The sequence below is a fragment of the Musa acuminata genome, chromosome BXJ2-11 (assembly GCF_036884655.1).
Source record: "Musa acuminata AAA Group cultivar baxijiao chromosome BXJ2-11, Cavendish_Baxijiao_AAA, whole genome shotgun sequence".
In the NCBI taxonomy this organism is placed as follows: Eukaryota; Viridiplantae; Streptophyta; class Magnoliopsida; order Zingiberales; family Musaceae; genus Musa; species Musa acuminata.
The window spans coordinates 4,862,855-4,883,835 of NC_088348.1; the positions used below are offsets into that span (position 1 = coordinate 4,862,855).

Sequence of the window (20,981 nt, forward strand, 5' to 3'; positions counted from 1 at the left end):
CCATATTGAAGCAGCCATACACTCAAGTGAAACCTAGACGGACTCTGGAGAGGAACATGCAGGCATATGGTTAGGCTAGGGTTTCTCTTTTATGGAGCAAAGAGGGACCAACCAGCCCTAAAAGCATCTAAACCAGCATTGGCCAGCCTTTGGATATATATCCAAAACATTCTTTGCAGATTGGATGGTTCAAGAGCATACAGAGGAGGAGGTGGGTGGCTAGGGTAGGAAGGTATGCTGTTAAATTATATTGGAATCTCTTTTGGGTATTTAATCTGCAATAGTTATGTTGAGTAGGCCATATTAAATTTTAAGATTATAGCACCTTAAGCACATCAATGAAGCAATGAAAGAATTTCTTTTACCATTTATCTCTCTTCTCCCCTTCTCTTTCTCTCTTCTTCTTTTCCCTTTCTATCTCATAATTCTTCCTTAAAGATTACAACAACAATAGCAAAGCCATAGATCCCAACTGTTAAAGGTTGATTACATGAATCTTTTTTCACCATTGAGACATGTAAAAAACCATATATTTGGTTAAGTTTAGAATACTTAAATTATTATTTATAATTTTTATTAAAGTCTATTTAGGTCTTTCTCTACCTCTCCTCATACCACTAACCAGTGTTTTAAAAAGGTGCTTGGGCAAGGAGAGGCCCAAGCACCTTGCACCCGAGCCAAAGTTAGGTCGGCATTTGATCATAGTTCGATTGAACGAGCAAGTTGGTTCGATCGAACCAACTAATGTACCCTAACACAACATCCGTCCACCACTGCCACCTTCGTTCGTAACATCGTTTGCCGATGCGGCCTTTGTTGCCAGCTTCTTCCGTCGGCCTCATCTTCCCCACCTTCCTTCACAGATCATTGATTACTCCTCTTCTCAATTCCCTCTTTAGAATTGTTTATCACTAGTTAGAACTGTTTAGCACTAGTTAGAAACCTATTTAGCATAGGTCTCCATCAATGTAAAAGCCTAAAGTTAATTACCTACCATTATTGAAGAGGAGGAAACCTATTTTGATGAAAATGGACAAAAGGAATATAAATCAACTAAAGAGGACAAGGAAGATAATAAGTTAGAGAATGATGACGTTGATTATGAGGAACATTGAATTTGAAGTCAAAAAATTACCTATTTTAGAATTTTTGTTATAAAAAGATGGATAATGTAATTTTGGTACTTAACATAATTTTAATTTGATTTATCATTTTTATTTTTATGACCATATTTATAAATCATAAAATATATTTTCTAAATTTTAATATTTAGAGCACCTCGCTTCGTTCGAGCGAGTGCCTAATGTCTCAGGTATTTTGCAACCTTGCACCTTAAGCTTTTAAAAACAACGCCACTAATATTAATCATTTCAACTCTTTTAACTATCGTTTCCATAGGTCTCCTAAGCACATGTCCATACCTAATTTTATCTTTTATCTAACCAATACCTAGTTGTTTGTGAATAAAGATTATTTTTCCTATCTTTTCCTAATAACTTCATACATCCATCTCAACAATACAAATGTTTTATATATGTTGTTTTCGAACTGTCCAACACTTAGATACATGAAGTATTATTAGTCTAACAACTATCTTATAAAACTTTTCTTTTAATCTTAAAGGTATTCGATAATAAAAGACTTTGAATGCCTCTCATCATTTTAACCATCCTGTTTTACTCTGTGAATAATGTCTTCATCAATCTCTCCATCTTGTTGAATAATTGATATAAGATACATAAATCTTTTACTTAAAGAAACTTCTTATCCATCCAATTTAATTATGTCCTCCGGTCTATTTCTAGTATTACTAAAATTACATCTCATATATTTAGTTTAGTCCTACTTAATCTTAAACCTTTAGTTTCTAAGGATTGTCTCCATAACTCAAATTTGTAAGGATTACATCTCATACATTCCCTTGAAGATTACTACTGTCCTTAAAATAGGGTGCACTTAGTGGGAGGTGATACATTCTTTTAGACATCAAACCTTTTTCTTTTACTAGAAAATATCAAATCTCTTTGTTTTTCTCACTGCCATGTTGCTTTTCAAATAAGAGAAGGGTCTTTAGGGCTAATAGATAATTTTGAATCCAGTGATTCAGCCATTACAAGAAAAATTTAAGAACCGATCATATAAGATATGATGTCAAAGATTTGAGAACAAATCAAACAAGATTTATTTCAAATAGCATATCAAACTTGATAAACACAAAAAATGAGAAAAAAGAAGAGAGTGGAAAAAGGGAAAGACAAGGAAGAAAGATGCTGAGTAGAATTTAGTGTCGACTGTAGATGCCTTCATCAAAGATCAAATGCCCCCACAAAGTCTTGAAATGACATATCATATATGTACAACCAAAAAAATATAAATGCATATCAAAAGATAGAGAAATTACAATAAGATTTGGGCAACCCTCACATGCAGGCGGACCAAAATCAATGTAAGTACATTAATTTCTCAGATTGGATAAAATCTTGACTTCATCATGGTAGCACTAGAAAGGATCATTCCACAAGCTCCTAAAATTTCCTTGTCAATCCACGAACAATCAAAGAATGTCTATCGTGCTAGCAAGTTTGTTGGTCTCCATTGATACTTGTGTGTACTAGTTAAGGGCAGCAACATTGAAAACCAGGATAATGGGCACATCAAAATAACAAAAAATCAAGAAGATTATCATTATTTCCTATGTTATCAAGGACACAACATCCCAAATTTACTTTGGCTCAATTTCCTGGAAGTTCCAAGTGGGGACCTTCCTACTAAAGTATACCATAAGCAGGTCCCCCTTTTTGCAAATTGCAATCTCTCTCTCTCTCTCTCTCTCTCTCTCTCTCTCTCTCTCTCTCTGTTATTGATCAACTGTAGCATTATACTGCTCAGTGGGTATGCAACCGGCATAAAACTTCCCTCTGTAGCCTATGAAGATGGTATTGCTGTGTATGTACTCACTTAAAGGCAGCAACATTAAAAACCAGGACATGGGCACATCAAAATAACAAAAAATCAAGAAGATTAGTATTACTTCTTATGATTGTCTTAGAAACGAAACAGCCCAAATTTACTTCAGCTCAATTTCCTGGAAGTTCCGAGTAGGAATCTCACTACGATAGTATACCATAAGCAGGTCCCCTATTTGCAAACCCTCACTCTGATATTGGTCAACTATAGCTTTATACTGTTCAATGGATACGCAGCACGCTAAAACCTTCCCTGTGTAGCTTATGAAGATGGTATCAGAATAATCTGCAAGAACAATAGTCCTGCTAAGTTAAGGGACTGTGTTTCATTCAAGGAAATGGACAATTAGGATATCCATCATCCATACAACAAATGTAGAGTTTCCTTTTAACCTATTCTTGAAATTGTTACAGGTCAACTCTGTTTTGGATCTAATACCATTGAGAATGTTTTTCACCTGCTAACCATCTAAGTTGATCTATTGGTTAATTTAGTCTAGCCATTTGTGCTAGAATTGTTACAAGTTACACCTACTAAACTAAACTTTGGTTTAATTTACTAATTAGACTAGTACATACTGAAAAATATTTATTGGGTCAAAAAATCACTAGTAATGAACCATATCACTTGGTATCCCCTTGCTATACCATTGCTTCTTTTTTTCATCATCCTTTCATTGTTATCAGGTGGTACAAATCGGTAAATTGCTTGTTATTTTATTACCATACTGGTTTGACAATTTGCTGAAATTGATATCAGACGTGCATTAAAGTCTTGCTCTGACTAACCTTAATAGACAAAAGACTGTCCTGTAACTAAAGCAATTTTTTACTGGTTCATTTGGGAAAAAAGCTGCATGATATACAAAATGCATGGCAAAAGAAACTACCCATTGTATCAGAGATAATCTGCTTATGTTTTATATCATACAAAAAGTTCAAGTCAAAGCTTGCAAGACTATACTAAAACTCTTTGTAGTTATATCCAGCATTTCATTTCTTAGTCAAAGTTGGCAAGCTCCCAGAAAGCATGAAATGCATTAGCAGAAATGCTTTGAAAATTTGCTTCAAAAATCTGTGGATACAAAGGTCAATCTAAAAGTACTTCAAGAGTGATGAGAAATAATTTTTTTAATTCTATATGCAAATATTACAGCAACTTGCTTTTTATTAAGAATAGTTGTCAAGATATCCGGACTGGACAAAAGTGACAAAATAACTTACAAACAAAGCTCTTAAAAAGGTCAATGTGAAAGTACTTCAAGAGTTTTTTTTCCCAGACTATATGAACTTATGAAGCACAATTGGAAGAGCCTAGTCATGTCACTGCATTTTGCAGCTCCATCTATTTTTGGGGATGTGTCCAATCACAATTTCCCGGCTAATACAGACCAAGGGACTAGACATTGACCTCAGGCCTATAATTCTACCATATTTGTTAGTAGTTCTATCATAATTTATGTTTAAGAAGAATAGAAGTGGTGGTCAAATCACAAGGCTCTGGCAATTGCAGGATTTGCAGGGATTAGTCTATGCAGCCTTACCTTGCAAGAAAATAAGCTATTTTTGGTGGTAGAACCCATGACAGCCACATCACAAAGAATCAACCATATGGCGTTGCTTAATCTCACCCTCTATTTCATGTTTAAGAGGCATCCAACACAAAATTCTGCAGCAGCATACATCGTTGTACATAGATTTTCTATGCTACAAAAAATTATTCTATCTATAAATTGAGCTATAATGATTCTATTTTGGCCACTCATTTTTCCATAAAATCTATAAAATGGTGTTTCACTTTCCACGTTATGCATGTGGAGATTAGGAAAAGCAAGTATCTGTTAATGTTTTAAGAGCAGATAACAATTTAAAAATGTTGTATATACAAAGATAAATGTAAGAAATCAGATATTAACTGGAAAACAAATGAAAGAAAGGAATTCACATAAGCGTACCGCATCAACTTGAACTGCTTTGTTGTTATGGACTGATGTACCAGATACTTGAATTAGTGCAATGCTATCTGAGGTATAAGTTTCATCATTCAGGTTCTTGTCGGCTAGAAACTTTTTGAATCCAGAGCAGATTCCACCCTAGGCAAGAAAAGTCAAATTCAAGAAGACAAATAAATCCACCTATTCAAACAATGTAACAATAATATTATAAATTATACCTCACTAGTTAAAAAATCTTGTTGTACTTTTGTTGTAACACAAGGGAAGCAACAGACAATGAAATAATACCTTCAGGACAACCATAGGCTGAAAGAGTGCAATAAACTGTGGTGGCTCTTTGCCTTGAAAGACACGGCCCTGCATGAGCAATCAACTCAGAAAGCCGCTTCTCTCTCACATGCGGAGGTACAAGCAAGTTAACAAAGTACCTGCACAGGTCTTCCTTTCAAAGAGTTCCAAATTGAATTACACAACCGAGTAGACATCACACGATCATCCTGGAAGAAAGAAATATTATGTCGACATTTCAAGTTTTGGATAAATAAAATCAAGTCAGCTAGATCAACTCTAGTTTATGGAACCAAAAGTACAAAGACAGATCATCAAATAAAGAGAAAAACGAGCCCAAAGATCTAAAAGAATCTACAGTATGTGTTGCAGACCTGGGCAAAGAGACAAAAAAAGGAAAAGTAGTCCCATTAAATCCTGCAATTAGATCCATAAAACTCATGGGCAGGTTTGGATATTAAGTCAGATGATGAATATTAGGTATCCCATTCTAAAGTTATCAATAGGATGCTACAAAAGAACATGATAGTGAAAAGGCTTAGTTGGATCTAGAAAGCTCAGGAAGTATAAAAGAAGTAAATTAGGTGCCAAACACGAGTTGTAACATCATACACTAAAAAGTAGGATATTGATCCAGAAGTTCAAACTTCCAAGCAATTCTCTTAAACAGAAGTTTTAAATATGACAATAAATACTTAGAAAGGGTTTCAGAAGAAAAAAGACATTTCAATCAAAAAATAATTCCTTAAGGTAATATCAAAGAAAAAAGTTCAATGCTTTCAGTTAGAAGAACTTGATTATTATGGACTTTCAATTGTGGACACCCCAACAGCTTTGGATAATAGATGCCATTATATTTTACGCTATTTTAATAAAAACCAAGATCAGTATGTCTTAGTCTTGAAAGTTAATGGAGTCAAAAAAATACCATGTAAAGATGTTACAGAAAGAAGCAACTTCTGGTGGTTTAAATGGATGCATGAATAGTGGCGCTAAGGCACAAACATGATGTCATGTAGATGCTAGTTGTCAACAAGCATGTGGAAATGCCAAAGATCAAATTCTTAAATTAGCTATCAATTGGATACATTTGTAATATTGGCTTATGTAATGGACTCACATTTTTAGGAAGAGGGGTGGTAGCAACCAATTATCTACCAAGGTGATGGGCGATAATGATCTGTAAGCTCATACTATGCTAGTGTGATTGAGAGTTTAAGACATTATAAAATAGCTATGATTATACTACTAACTAATTGGAATGAGATGACCAAAGTGAAAAGAGCCTTCCCTTAATGGACCATACAGAACTGTGATACCAAAGAATAATATTGGTCCGGTGCTGTATGGAGTCTATGGACCAAAGAGAAAGAAAAGAGGTGGGGAGGAGGAGGGCAGCAGGAAAAGGAGGTGAAGATGAAGCTGATGAATATGAGGAGACGACAATGTGTACCAAAGGGGGCAGTAGTAGTGACATGAGGAGGCGATGGCCGTAATAGGATGAGGATGCACTCGAGGCAGAGGGAAGAGAGAGAGAGAGAGAGAGAGAGAGAGAGAGAGAAGGGGAATAACCATTTAAAGTTGTCAACTGTTGTTTCCAGACTTCCAGCCACTAATTTTAAAAGATAAAAACTTTACTTGTGTTGAATTGGGCTGATCCATGTGCCAGTCTATTGTCGAATCAATAAACGTCAGGCTGTACTGGCGATATATTCGGTATCTAAAACCTTTTCAAATAAAATAGTGGATGGAAACTAACAGGCTAGCACATTAATCATGTTGAATTTTATTCTGGAACTTTTGAAGGAAAAGTTCAGGTAAAAGACCAACTAATGTTTGATTTGGCCCATGGAATATCATGGAGAGAGAAACTGCTAACATTAGGTTTAGATTTAAGACAATAGGAAGAATGGTAATTCACAAAAATTAGATACATGTATAGGCAGATGATTGAAGATGCAAAATCACTCTTCAAGTAAATTTTCTAGGTGCATTGCATGAATATAGGCAATCTACTAGGACCAAAGAAATAAGAAATTATGAATTCCAATATTATAATCCTGCTCATATTCAAATTTTTGGGCTGAACCTTTTACCTGAATACTGTCTTTCCCGATCCAGCAGCATAAGTAGTATTCTTCTTTCTTCTCACCAGCACGATAAGTACAAAGCACAATGTAACAATCTCCACTGTAGAACTTACCAATCTCTTCCTTAGGAATTGGGGTCTTTGCGCTGCCATTGATGAGCCAAACCTGACAGCATGTTTCACAAACTTAAACTCCAAGAGACAATTATGTTAAAGTTGCTCTGCAACTTACTACAAGGTAATAGAATTATTAAACAAACCTCAATTTTTTCATTCCCTTCAATTAGTGGGGGAATTTCCTCACTTACAAGTGAACCTTTTGGTGCTCCCTTCACATCAACACCCTGCTGCTTTAACAAAGCTACCAACATAGCAAAAGACAAAATATATCATGCCTCCAACAAATAAATATTCATTCATTTAAACTTAAGAAGTTGACTATCACCTGCTACTTTTCCCCTAGCCTCATCTCCACTAGAGGTTCCAGTTCCTGTTCCTGTACCCACTGGCCATGACTCAAAGTTGGATTTAAATGATTGTGTCTCATAACCTTGAATAACTTGAGTTATGCGTGTCATCTTTGGTCTATTTTGATCAATGATGAAGTCCTAAAAGAACATTAAGGAAGTGTTATTATCAAGAAGAATGCAAAATTAAAAGAAGAAACTATGTTCTACCTCAGCAGCTTTACTTGCAGCTTTTCTGTCATCAACCTGAGTTACCCGACCAACCCAAACAAATATTTCAGCTCCACAATCCAGTAAATAGCATTTATTGTTCTCCAAAAGTGCTTTAGAAGGATTGTCTTCTTCCAACTTCAACTGGCCACCAGTTATACTATAAAGGACAAAGGAATCATTGGTATGATGTAACTTGATGCCAAATATCTTTTTAATTCTTGGCTGGTAAATCTTAAAATTATCAGATGAAAATTGTATCACAGTATAGCACAAAGCAGAGATATCCAAAAGTCTATCATAGTTGTAAACTTGTAATACTAATACTAATACCAATCATTAGTTGGTTAAAAGAATGGAGAATTCACTAATGAAATTTAATAATCCCAATGCATATCTATAGAACTAAAACATAATATCAATTTGCAACACAGAAAAAACTCCACAGATTAGCCACAGTACAACAACAATAACAACAAGCTTAAAGTTCTCAATTATTTTAGATCCACTATATAGATCTTTTAGTTTCATTAAGTTCCGCAGAGGGAAAATATTATTAACTAATTTTAAAGGGGTCTAACAAAGCTTTTTAGCTCTTTCTTTACCTCTCTTATTGGTGCATCCAGAGTTCTTTTTCGGATGTGTTTGTACTAACTTAAATGTGTTTTCCTCACTTCACCCTCAGTTAAAGATACCCTAATTGGACAAATGTGTAGATTCTCCTCATCCATAGGTCTCCTTTGCTAAACAAAGAATTGCATGGTAGATATTATAATAGATGAATGTAAAGAACATGTACATGAACTTTGAAGTGAGTTGAGGATAAGGACTGGAATATAATGATTGTACATTCCATATCTTAGGTCAGATAATTAAAAGTTTGTGGTTATAAAGGGGTGCTGCACATTTTTAATTTAGATTGTTTAAATGATCTAGATTCTTGAGTATATGTACGAAGGGGAAATATAAGTTGATTGACTGGTGAGGTAAGTTAATTAAAATCAGTGGTGTGTGGATAGATAGGACTTCATTAGAAACAACATATAGGGATTAGTTTGACTAGTGACACTGTCCTTGAAACAGCTCAATGTCAAAAATGGAACCATGCCGACAAGGTGACAACACCACATAATGGGGTTGTATAGCTTACTATGATTATTAATTTATTATAGTTTATAAACGAAATTTTTGATGATTGAAATACATATTTGATTAGAATGAGCAAAGGCATAGATAGAATCAATTTTTTATTAATAGAGATCTAGGTTTAAAGTTTTGGTCCAGCGCTGTTATTGATGCTTGGGCAGACCAAATATGCTGGAAAATTTTAAAATAAAATTTAGCCCAATAGGAGTAACAATCACTAAAAGATAAATTTGATCCTTGTAGGTCTAGCCTAGATAGATGGATTCACATGGATCTTGGATAGAAACCAAGGGGCCTTGGTCAAATCCAAGCTAGTTTGCTTAGAATTGACTTTAAATGATGTGAAAAAAAACCATGATCTCAAGATTCAAGAAGAACTATCCTAAGTACAAAGCTTTAATGTATATTTGACTAAATGAGGTGAGAAGACTATGATCTTTAGAACAATCCTAACTCCTAAGAACAAAGCTTTAATGAAGAAAAAGTAATAATAGGAGCTAATTTTAGTTTTTAATTTGTCTTAAATTGAAAATACACACCCCTCCTTATGAGTTTGATCTTTGATTTGCAAAGATTTGAGAGAGATTGGAAACTTGGGAAGTGTGTCTACGTGAAACTGAGAGAAAATGGTGGAGAATGAGAGTGAATGAGTCGAGGGGAGGAGAATGTGGTTGATGATGTTCAATTTTTAGTTTGGGTTGTCAGAAGACCAAGTGGGACAAAGTGACAAACAAGGATGGTGGTGAAATATCATGGGTTTATGGGCCTTCCAATCCACATCATCAGAGTTATTTGCAAAGACATCAAGGACTGAGGTTGGTAGATTAAGATATTCCCAATCAATTCACAACGAGATTTTACGGATATATGATAATGTGGACTCACACGTTATATCAGTGGCCCACCTTAGTGATTGAGCTACTTGTTTAGAATGGACATTACAATAGTAGCCTAATTCCATTATATAAACCTGGCCTAGAACATATATAAACCGATCCAATTGGTACTCCAAGTTAGACTAGATGCACTTAAGCGTCTACCCATCTATTCTTCAGTCATATGTACTATAGCTTCAAGGTGAAAAATGTTGATTTCAGATTTACATGAATGATAAGTAGATTTTATATACTCTGTAAAATACAAAATCTTAACCCAAAAGTTATACAACAATTTAGACACCCTTGTATTTTCATGTTTCACTGTCGTATACATGGAAGAACAAGCTAGTTAGCTTGTGATTAAAGTCATGCATATGAAGAATGTGACAAAGTAATAGGTGAAGTAATATGTCCATGGAACTGTTGTCATTAGAAAATTAAATAAATTATGTAGTGCAACTGGAAACAAAGGCATGAAATTCATAGAAAATATTTTTATCAAGTAGATATTTCATTATTATATTCATAAAAAAACAATACTAGAAAGTTTCAAGTAGATCAATCCTACTAAAAGTATGTTCAATCACCTATAAATTTTCACAGGAGCAGTTTCCAGAACAAGGTCATCTTCAGTGAAAACCTTTTTGCCAATGGGTGCAAAGCCACCAAAGAGCACCCAGAATTCACCAGAGTCTGACTCTGCTTGTAGCTTTCCATCATCTGCCTTGGTTCATGCACAATAGTAAATTAGAGGACACATCATTATTGACACACAATATCATAAAGGATGAAATAAAACAGAAATCATTAGTCTCACCAATAATTGCAACATCACATGTTCCGTCATGATACTTGTCTTTCAAATGTTGAATTACTTCCAGGGCCTTAGCTCTTTCTTGAACATTGGAATTAGCACCATTAAATTGATATATTTTCTTCTCAGTATCCAGTATAAACACATCATCATGATTCAAAGATGTGCGAGCAAAAGGAACCTACAAAACAAAATTTGAGGTCACAATTCGCTCACACCTTCAACTTGAACAACAAATATAACTCTGACACAAAAAATTTTCATCACCTGCTTAATTTTGGCAACACGTTTTCCTCTACAAATATATAGTCGCGTTTCAAACTTTTGTTCTTCAGGCTTTTTGAATCCTGAGGTAAAACCTCCTTCAAGAGGAATAATGCATGGTTTAAAATATGATAAAAACTTGTCTGATTCGAACCCTTGAAGTTCCCTGTGTTGGACAGCACGCCCTCCAAGGACTGCATCAAGTTCAACTGTTTTGATTGCTGCAGTTCCAGCTTCATCCTGGAAATATTCATAAGCCATACTTAATAAGCAAACAACCAATTCCTTTTTAATATCAGCAGGTCAAAGTAGCATACTTGGCTTGAATCTTTTCCAATCCAAAAGTGGGTGTCATATCCATAACCACCTTTGCCAGAAGTTGTCTGCAATTCTTAGGAGTATCAAGAAGAAGCAGAAGAAAAAAAATCAGCAGTTAAAAGTATGCTGAGTCACAAACTCAGATACTGTAGCTTCAGAAAAACCATCAGACATCAATAGAGAAAGATTAAAAAACTATAGTTCTAAGTGATAAATATATGAACTCATTTCTATTATGAAAATCATAATCATATAAGATTTCATAATGTAGTAACATAAGTTATATTTTTCATTTTTTATATTAAACAATTCAGGGGAATACTGTGATGAAAATGAAAAATATTTAAGAGATATTAGACAATCATCAGGTGTAACAGTGCATATCACTGTTCCAAACACTGGTTGGACTGGCATGTAATGACCACTATATACTTATCCAACCATGGCTTTGGTACTAGACCATATAGCTTGGTACCCTGCTGATCTGAAAACATGTGGAATATAGCAATGAACCAAGAAATATATCATTGGTCATATATTCAACATCAAGGATCATGTTTCTGAAACCCACAGGTCAGATTTGTTATAGAAACATCTGGAATGTATCAAGGATCGATATGCCAGAAAATTTTAAAACATAAAAGGAGACAATGAATTATAGAAAACAATAAAATTCTGTTTCATTTTCAAATAGATACTGATAGGATGGTCTACGTCAGAATGGAACCTCGCTTTATTCGAGGGAAGAATATAATCTCTTAGAGAGAACTAAAGAGGACGGGAAATGAAAGAGAAAAAAAAAAAGAAATATAACTGGAGGAAAGAAGATCAACAATAATAATGTTATCAAAATAAATTGGTGGTTCAAAATTTGAATACAAGTCCAATATTGTTATTGACAACCAATTGGACTAAGTAAGATACCAAGCTACCAAGCTATATACCAACCTGTACATATCACAGAAAATCAATCTTTTTTACAGCAATAATTGCAGCACCTTCATAAAGTTTTTAATGTTTCTTTGTGAAAACTAAAGTTATATGCTAACCAAGGTTTTTAATTTCGTACCGTACCACCCAGTATGGGTGGTATCAGATTTTTGGCCCTATATCAGGTGATACGGGGTTGTAACGGGCGGTAACGATCGAAACCAACCATTACCGATTTATATCCATTTTTAAATGGTCAATTTGACCATTGGAGACATCCTAAAGGGTTTTTAAACCCTTCCCTCCTCCCTCTTTCAATCTATTTCACTTTCACTCTCTCTTAAACTCTCTAAAACTCATTTTTACTCACAATCTCTCTCCTAGTATCACATTTTCACTCTCCTAAACTCAACAAAGCAGCAATTTGACAATCCGAAATGGACCGAAATCGTGAACCTTCACAAGGCTACTCCTCAAAGCCCGAAAAAGATATATGGCACTATTCTTATCTAATTTATATTAGTTTTGCTAAAACTATACTAAATGTATATTTATTTCTAACTTAAAAACTCTATCCTAACTTTTTCTTTTATTTTTCAGGTATTTTTGGAGGGTTTTATGCCTATTTTAGGTGTACCGCTTGGTACATCGATACATACCGCACCGAGCAAGACTCGATACGTTGGTACAATACGAAATTAAAATCCTTGATGCTAACGTGAAGAAATACAAATTTGTCACTAAAAGCATCAATTTTCTCAAGCAATATTGCATTTAAATATGGAATAAAGATTACTCCTACAGCAAAGAGATTGCATGACATCCAGAGCTATCGAGTTCCTGCCTCTTTTATCGTTGATTCATATAAAGGTTCAACTTTATTGTGGCTGAATCACTGAATGATTGAAAGGACACAATTTCAAATAAACAAATGAGGTTCAAAAGAGTTTTGAGTATCTCAAAAGGAAGGTAATTGAAGCTCCAATTCTATATCACTTCCAAGTTCTAATAAAGTTTTTAAAGTTGAATGTGAAGTTTCTAATATAGTAATTGGTGTTGTTTTCGATCAAGAAGGTAAACCAAATATCTTCTTTAGTAAAAAGTTGAATTAATAACAGAAGAATTATTCTACTTATGCCGAGGAATTATATGCAATCTATCGAGCTTTGAATCATCAGTATCTACTTACAAAGTCATTTCTGCTTTATTTTGATCAAGAAGCTTTAAAATGCCTACAATAACCAACAAAAACTGTGATACGATATTCTACATGGGTTGAGTTTCTACAAGCCTATATTTTGACCATCAAGTATAAGTCTAGTGTTCATAATATTTTTGCCAATGTTTTAAGCTGAAAGTATTCCTCATTACATGTTTGAAATCTAAGAGAATTTTAGAAAATGATCCTTATTTCATGGAAATTTGAGAAAAGTGTGAAAAATGGTAATTATAGTAATTAGTAAGTTCCTATTTCATTATGGTTGTCTTTTTCAAGGCCAACCATCTCTTTGTTCTTTGTTTCTTGATGCTTTTTAAAAGAATATATCCTTGTGCAAGCTCACACTAGCAGGATAGGAGGTTAATTTGGAAGAGATTGCCACCCGCCCCTAACCATGTTGTCGCCTCCTCCTACCCACCACATTGTCATTGCCACCTCCTCCTACCAACACACATCATCTCCTCCACAGCCTTCTTGTCTCTGGCTCCTCCCCTACATCTCATATTCCTTCCTTTCGCATCCTCCTCCTCCCCTCTTCTTTGGTTGAATCCATAACATTTGGCATGGTGGTACTAACAGATTGTATGTGCAACTCTACCAGTGGTCCAGTACCAAACCAATCTATCCAAGGACTGACACTGGTAGATTATCAAGATTTGAGACATTGCTTGGCTACATATATGACTGTGGAAAACATAAATATTCATAGAAGAACATAGAAATTAGAAAGTAAGACAGAAAGGAAGCACCTGCAAAATTATATATGAATCTCCTGAGTAGAACTTGCCATAATCGGATTTTGGTAGAGGTACAGGCTGGAAGTTCTCAATCCGCCATATCTCCGTCCCTCTATGTGATGTTAAGAATATGACAGCAAACCAGACAAAAAGAAAAGTATCTGCAAAAGAACTATGAAAATTTTGTATTTAAATCAAACTTAATAAACAAAGCATTGTAGTGATATGTTGCACATCATAATCACAAAGGATACACTTTCTGACCAGCTCCTTGGAATGCAGGATCAAGAGATTTTGTAGAACTAGACATAGTGCACAAATCTCCTGGTTTTAAATAGACATAAGAGAAGTTGCAGATAAAGTTACAAAAATAAAATAAAGGACATTTTGACTTCACAGCTTAATGAAGCATCTTTTGTAGATGAAATTAGCATCATCAGCAATCGTAACAAGATTAACTGTCATCAAAAGATAACTAATTATAATGCTTGTAATCTATAGTCTGGACTAAGAAATCATATTCATGCTACATGCAACAGTTACCAAAAATTATTCAAAAACATTGCATGAAGCCATGAACCACAAAACTGTCAAGAATATATGTCGATACCAAAACTCACCAAATAGGATGTGAAGCAGAGACAACAAATTAATGGCTCTCAATTAGCTAGGTAGTACCATCAAATAGGAAAATGCAAACATGAATCACATAATTGACAATTCTTAATCCTCATGGTAATCACATTAGCTAGCTTAGCATAACTTTTGTGAGCAAAAACAAAAGTTTATTTAAGAACTTACAATAGAAAACTTCCTAGGTAAAGAACAATACATATGAGAATATATTTAAGTCTCAGCTCAAAGGAAACAAGGGAACAAATACCTGAAACAAGGAATATAAATTGGTCCCAGTCAACTCTTAAATTGGAATGAAATGGCATATCTAAGATCAAAACCAGAACAAACCATATTGACTTTGTTAACAAAATTCCCTGATCAGCTTTTCTCTATTGAATTGGGGATTCTTTAAGTTGAAACCATTCAAGTTTTAAGTGCGGTTGTGCACCTCTCTGATAGCAACAGATCTGCTGGCATCTGAGGCTAGGTTATATGCCAAAGATGAGGACAGCTAACAACTAGGGGAATCTCAAAGTGTTGCTTTTTCCTCTTTCATTGGACAGCACTTCGGTTTTTTTTCCCCTTTTTATTTCTCACTAATGCCACCACCCCATATCTATTGTACCTTACCAACTATGTATATTCAACTAGTATATATTCCACCAGTATGTATATACCACAGACTGCATTGAGGCTATATGCCAAAACTGAACCAGTATGTATATTCCACTAGTTGATTAAGCTTCTAGTGAATATAACTATGACTACTATGAATATCAAATAATTAGAAGAACTAGAGTCAACAGCAGCAATAAAGGAGATTCTTTATTAAAGATGTTTAAGGATTAGGTACTCATGAGTCACGACTCACGAATCTGTCTGAAAGTGATGTTAACAAATATTGATTATTTTATCATAACTTTTTCTTTACACTTAATTTAGGGTTGATCCTTAAAAGTCTTTTGAACCTTGAGTAGGAAAATTTTGAAAGTTAAATCACGAGTGGCTTAAAATTCTTTTTAGTACAAAATTAGATGCTCTGATGTTAGAAGTCCCAAGGGATCACAAGTATAGCTATGAAGTCTAGGATTGATGAAGCATGTTTTTTTCAAATTATATTAATCTCTTTCTGTAGGATTGGGCAATAATAGAATAATTCTAAAAATTTAAAATGAATAACAGTTATTCTCTTACTGGTCTACCTCAAATGTCCATAGTCCGTTTCACTCTGACTCCCAGTGTAACATTAACATTGTTTTGCCAATGCAATGGAACAGTCACAACAGTTTTAACCCCCAGCCAATCCTGGCAAAGCCTACAGATCCATGTTACCTCCCTAGTGGAAGTGCTTCCTCTTAAGCATCTTGATTCTCAGTTGAAACTCTCAACAGGACTCTTCAACATGTCATGCCTTAAAGCTACGGGGAGAAAGTGACTAACTTCAAACTGATGTGTCGTCATTGATCTTTAGCTATTTTGACAATATCACAGATAATTAGAAAATGGAATGAATTATATGTTTTTGGTACTCCTCCATGTTTAAACATCACCATAAAAGACTCAGATGGAACCCACACATCTTTTGGTATTTGTGTATTGGTGTTGGATTTTTTCCATTCCAAGTTACTTTGAAGATGGCATACATTGCATGCTTACACATTGACCAGGAATATTCCATGGTCTTACAGTCTTATGCCATGGAGATAGGTCTTCCTTTACCCCCTCAAGGAAGAGAGTGTCACTGACTACAACAAAGTATGGTATATAATAGTGAAAGGTAAAGTTTTCTTTCGAGGTGGTTGACTACAAAGATGGCGAATAGCATGGTTAATATGCCCAAGTTCAGATGGAAGTTGATCTACCCAAACCAATCAAGTACCGCACTTGTATCATCTGTGTAGAAAGAAAATTATAAAAACTGATTTCTTTAAGTTATGACTATTATGAGCATTTACCTCGACAAAAGTGGTTTGCATGATTAGTGGAATTTCTAGTGCCCTTTTCGACATGTCTTTCATTCATATCATTTTATAATAAGTACCTTTCAAATATTTAGTCAAGGATTTAAATCTTGCCATATACAAGTTACAATAGCTTAATGGATTTGGTGCTAGTATACTGGCGAACCTACTGATATCTACTGTCTGATACCATTGAATACAATAAAATTAATAATCTTGAAACGAAACACTGTATTTAGTCAAATCTATCAATAATTAATGCTTTTAAAATATTAATTGTTGGGCATATCTGGATGTGCAGTAGTGTAAAGGATAATCTAGGCATTTGACAAGTCATTTGAAGAGGCAATAAAGCATTCCATCACTATGAGTCCTTATTTTAACAGCAAGGATACTCTTGCAAGGAGTTCAGGTTTTGGAGGGTATAATAACAATTTGAAAATTCAGGAGGACAAATCCGCTGATGTTTTTTGAAGGTAGACAAAAGAATTATTTCAATTTAGAAATTTTATAATAACCTTATGATCAACTTGAGGTACTTGATAGAAAATTTCAACAAGTCTAGAGAAAGGTGATCAAACAAGCAGGGTGAATAAATTTCTAGCCAAGCATCAACAATCTGCATATTCTGCCCATAAGATCCTTCTGTTGGAACTTACTATTGAATTCAATTGCCTGCAGAGAACTAAATGGTTGAATAATAGTGTGGGGCTATGAATAAAGCAATCATTGGATGCAAGGTTTGAAATTTCGTACCGTACCAAAGTTTCGACGATCTCTCTGTATGGTACGGAACGGTATACCGCTCGGTATACCGAGCGATATATGTATATTATATATATATATATATATATTATATTTATTTTTTTATTTTTTTATTGGCCGACGTTGCATCGCCTCGGCGACGTTTATTTAAATTATATATATATATATATATATATATATATATATAGCAACGTCGCCGAAAAAGGTGACGTCGTGTCGCCTCGGTGACATCGCCGAGGCGACGTCGCGTCGCCTCGATTTTATTTAAATTATATATATATATATATATATATATATATATATATATTATTATTATTATTATTATTCGTTCCGCCCGGTAACGGGCAGTCCGCGTACCGATATACCATCGGACCGGTACGTACCGCTTGTACCGGGCGGTACGGGTCGGTATGGCAATCCTTGATTGGATGTAGTGCTTATAAGACAACTAGTAAATTGTTAGTAGATTAAGATCCTACAAGTAGAAGACTAATGCTTCATCGAGATCTTAAACCCATTTGGAAATCAGTAAACAATGACTAACTGTACCAATGTTACATGGAGATTAACCCTTACAAATCGTTTCGATCAGATGTTCGGTTATATTATCCTTGTTTGGCCAACTTCTTAAAAACTATTTTCCCATCTTAAGAACAAGAAAAATAACATTTATTTGACTTCCAAAGTTTTTTGTTTCAGTTTTCAGAGATAAAGCAGAAGTTGTTCCAGAAAACTAATAGTTGGAAAATCTTATTAGGCACATAAAATTGTTCTCAATCCCTGTTAGGAAACCAACATCTCTTGTTGCGGTCATACATAGGAGTACTCCACCTTCCTCTCCTCTCCCTCTCATCCTCTCTCACTCTCTTTCTTTTTTCTTCTTCCGTCCTCACTCCATCCTCTTTTTACTATGCTTGAGCAGGCAGGCCATGGCTGTGGTATATTAAACTATTGTTATATATCTCAGGATGCATCCCTCTCCCTCTCCCTCCCTTCATTCTCTCTCTCCTCCTTACTATTTTTTATTGCCATGGCAATCCACCACCAGCATGTTGGGTGTCATTTATCAGGCCTTTTCACCCATCCTCTTCCTCTTTCTCTGCCCTCTTTTGATTGATTACTCTTCCTCTATAACTTTACCCCTAGTTCTGCTCGTCAAAGACATACCCATCACAGAGACACCAATGACAAGGCAAGTCACAATAGACATCTGACACCCTCAAAAATAGTAAAAGAATAACTCTCATCTACTTTCATTCCTGAAGAAAGTTATTTAGAACACATCAAACATCAGTTAGAATGCAGTTTACGAAGTCAAAAGTTATCTTGGCTTAGTTTAATATAGCACCAATTTATTTATTCAACATGTGCCTATATTTTAGTAGAATTCTAAATGACTTATCATCATTTACATAGCCAGAAGCAAAAGTGCCAGAACGTATACTTGTTTAATTTAGAAGCACTAAAATGTATCAACAGCATCAAAGGCATGCACTAGCATTAGAGATTGAAAGTATAATTTTGCATTCCTACACCTTTTACAACACTGAACAGTCAATTAAAAAAGTTACCATAGAACTGTGTCATGAAGTCCAAATTAAACTGAGCACAAGTATAAAACAAGAAAATAAAGAAAAGCATCGCATCTTTTAGTTTTTGTTTGTGAATCATGTTTAAGAATCTTTTAAGATATCAGTAAAACGAAAATGAATGTGCAGAAAATCAAATCATCAGCTATCGGCAAGATGACAAGAAACGTCCAGAGAATCAGATCGACAAACTAAAATGCATAGGAAAAAGACATCGTTGAATCTTTTTGTCCTTGTTTGCGAATCTTGTTTCACACATTCCGCAATCGCCATCAACAATGACAATTGTCTTAAGATCGAATCAAACTAGTCATAAACGTACGACAACCAGAACAAGAACGAATCCTTGACCCTTCACTCGTGGATCATGTTCCAGAACTCCGGCAGCTGAATCAGTAATCCTCGAGTGTGCACATCAGCAGGTTTTATAAACTTCACAAGGACCAACCAAGTTTCTCACATAAGCCATTCCCGTGCCCCACCGATCCAACAACGCGATGCATATAATTCCAGAAAAGAACACACAAATTCGAACTCAAACAAGCAAGACACGAGAGAAAGGCAATCGATCAGAAAACAAAAGAAACGAGAAAAAAATTGGGTTCCCCGACTCAACAAACAACCGATCCAGATCAAGGATCAAGGATGAAACATACGAATCAACAGGCAGTTCCAATCACATAACTCACGTCCACCTACAGTGATGACAGGAAGCGAGAAAGTACCTGCTAGTGAGAAAATGACGATCGAGCACCTGAACAAACTCCGACACACACGATAAAGACCGTCGGAGAATCAGGAGGAAGAAGATCCGGCGTTTGAGAAATGCGTGCGAGCGACGAAAGAGAAGGAAAAAGAGGGACAGAATATTAAAGGCTGCTATTGACTGCCTCTCCCTCTCCCTCTCCCTCTCTCCCCTCTCTCTCTCTCTCTCTCTCTCTCTCAATATATATAGCTGTGACCGCTATAAAAGGAAATGAATGATATGGAAAGACGGACGGCAGGAGGGGTCTGTTAGACCAGCGCGACCAGCTCGATTTATCGCCGTTGGATGATGGGCGGTGAGATCTCTCGTCGAAGAAGGTGGTGATACTTACCTGGGCTGCTCTGGTCTGGGATAACTTTGGGCCCATGTCCCCTTATGATGCGATTAAGACCATTAACAAATTCCATGCTATTTCATTATTTCTTTCCATTTTTTCCGAAAAATTATTTTTTTGAAAATTTCTCAGGATTAAGGTTCCTTTTTTATTTTTTTTAACTTATATTCCTTTCATCATATTTCTAAGAATATTTATCCTTACAACAAGTCTTATAGGGTGAATCGATCCAATTTCTCTGTTATAATTAATTTTTAAAATAAATTGACAATGTTTTTAAAATTATTATAAAACTATCCAAAGATATTACATCTCACTTAATATCTAGTTGTTATTATTCCTAAGCCATTTATTTGAAATCATATTTTTACATAAGAACAGATTTTTATTGAGTTTTGAGTTAATTTATCTCGATTATATTTTTTTAATAGGTTAAAATATTAAAAATACTATAAATCTATTTTTAAAATAATATAATTGATAGTGTAAATCTTATACATGAGGAGATTGGATTGGATTGATCCATAGTATAAAAAAGGTGTCTTTTGAAAGAAAAAAAAATCATGAATTTATCCCTTTTTTTAGCCCATTACGATATAAATTCATTATAAAAATATATTCTGTAAATTTTGATCCTAAAATACGAGAGATTTATTTTTGTTTTTGA

At 34.8% G+C, this 20,981-nt stretch overlaps 1 protein-coding gene across 2 annotated transcripts in view; it reads right to left on the reverse strand.

Moving 5' to 3' along the window:
* LOC135627810 (villin-2-like) overlaps positions 1–20,981 on the reverse strand; it is a 31,931-nt gene that overhangs the window by 10,464 nt on the left and 486 nt on the right. Inside the window, exons 1-14 of one of the 2 annotated variants that reach the window (XM_065134144.1) lie at positions 19,940–20,142; positions 14,536–14,605; positions 14,294–14,393; positions 11,395–11,460; positions 11,081–11,317; positions 10,817–10,994; positions 10,587–10,719; positions 7,976–8,135; positions 7,744–7,906; positions 7,559–7,659; positions 7,306–7,464; positions 5,350–5,418; positions 5,210–5,278; positions 4,922–5,059 (exon numbers count right to left, since the gene is read on the reverse strand). In XM_065134144.1, the coding sequence (XP_064990216.1) occupies positions 4,922–5,059; positions 5,210–5,278; positions 5,350–5,418; positions 7,306–7,464; positions 7,559–7,659; positions 7,744–7,906; positions 7,976–8,135; positions 10,587–10,719; positions 10,817–10,994; positions 11,081–11,317; positions 11,395–11,460; positions 14,294–14,393; positions 14,536–14,591 (1,629 nt within the window). In that variant the 5' untranslated portion in view covers positions 14,592–14,605; positions 19,940–20,142. Of the gene's footprint in view, positions 1–4,921; positions 5,060–5,209; positions 5,279–5,349; positions 5,419–7,305; positions 7,465–7,558; positions 7,660–7,743; positions 7,907–7,975; positions 8,136–10,586; positions 10,720–10,816; positions 10,995–11,080; positions 11,318–11,394; positions 11,461–14,293; positions 14,394–14,535; positions 14,606–19,939; positions 20,143–20,981 lie in introns of those variants that run through there. The other variant, XM_065134143.1, reaches the window with a different exon arrangement.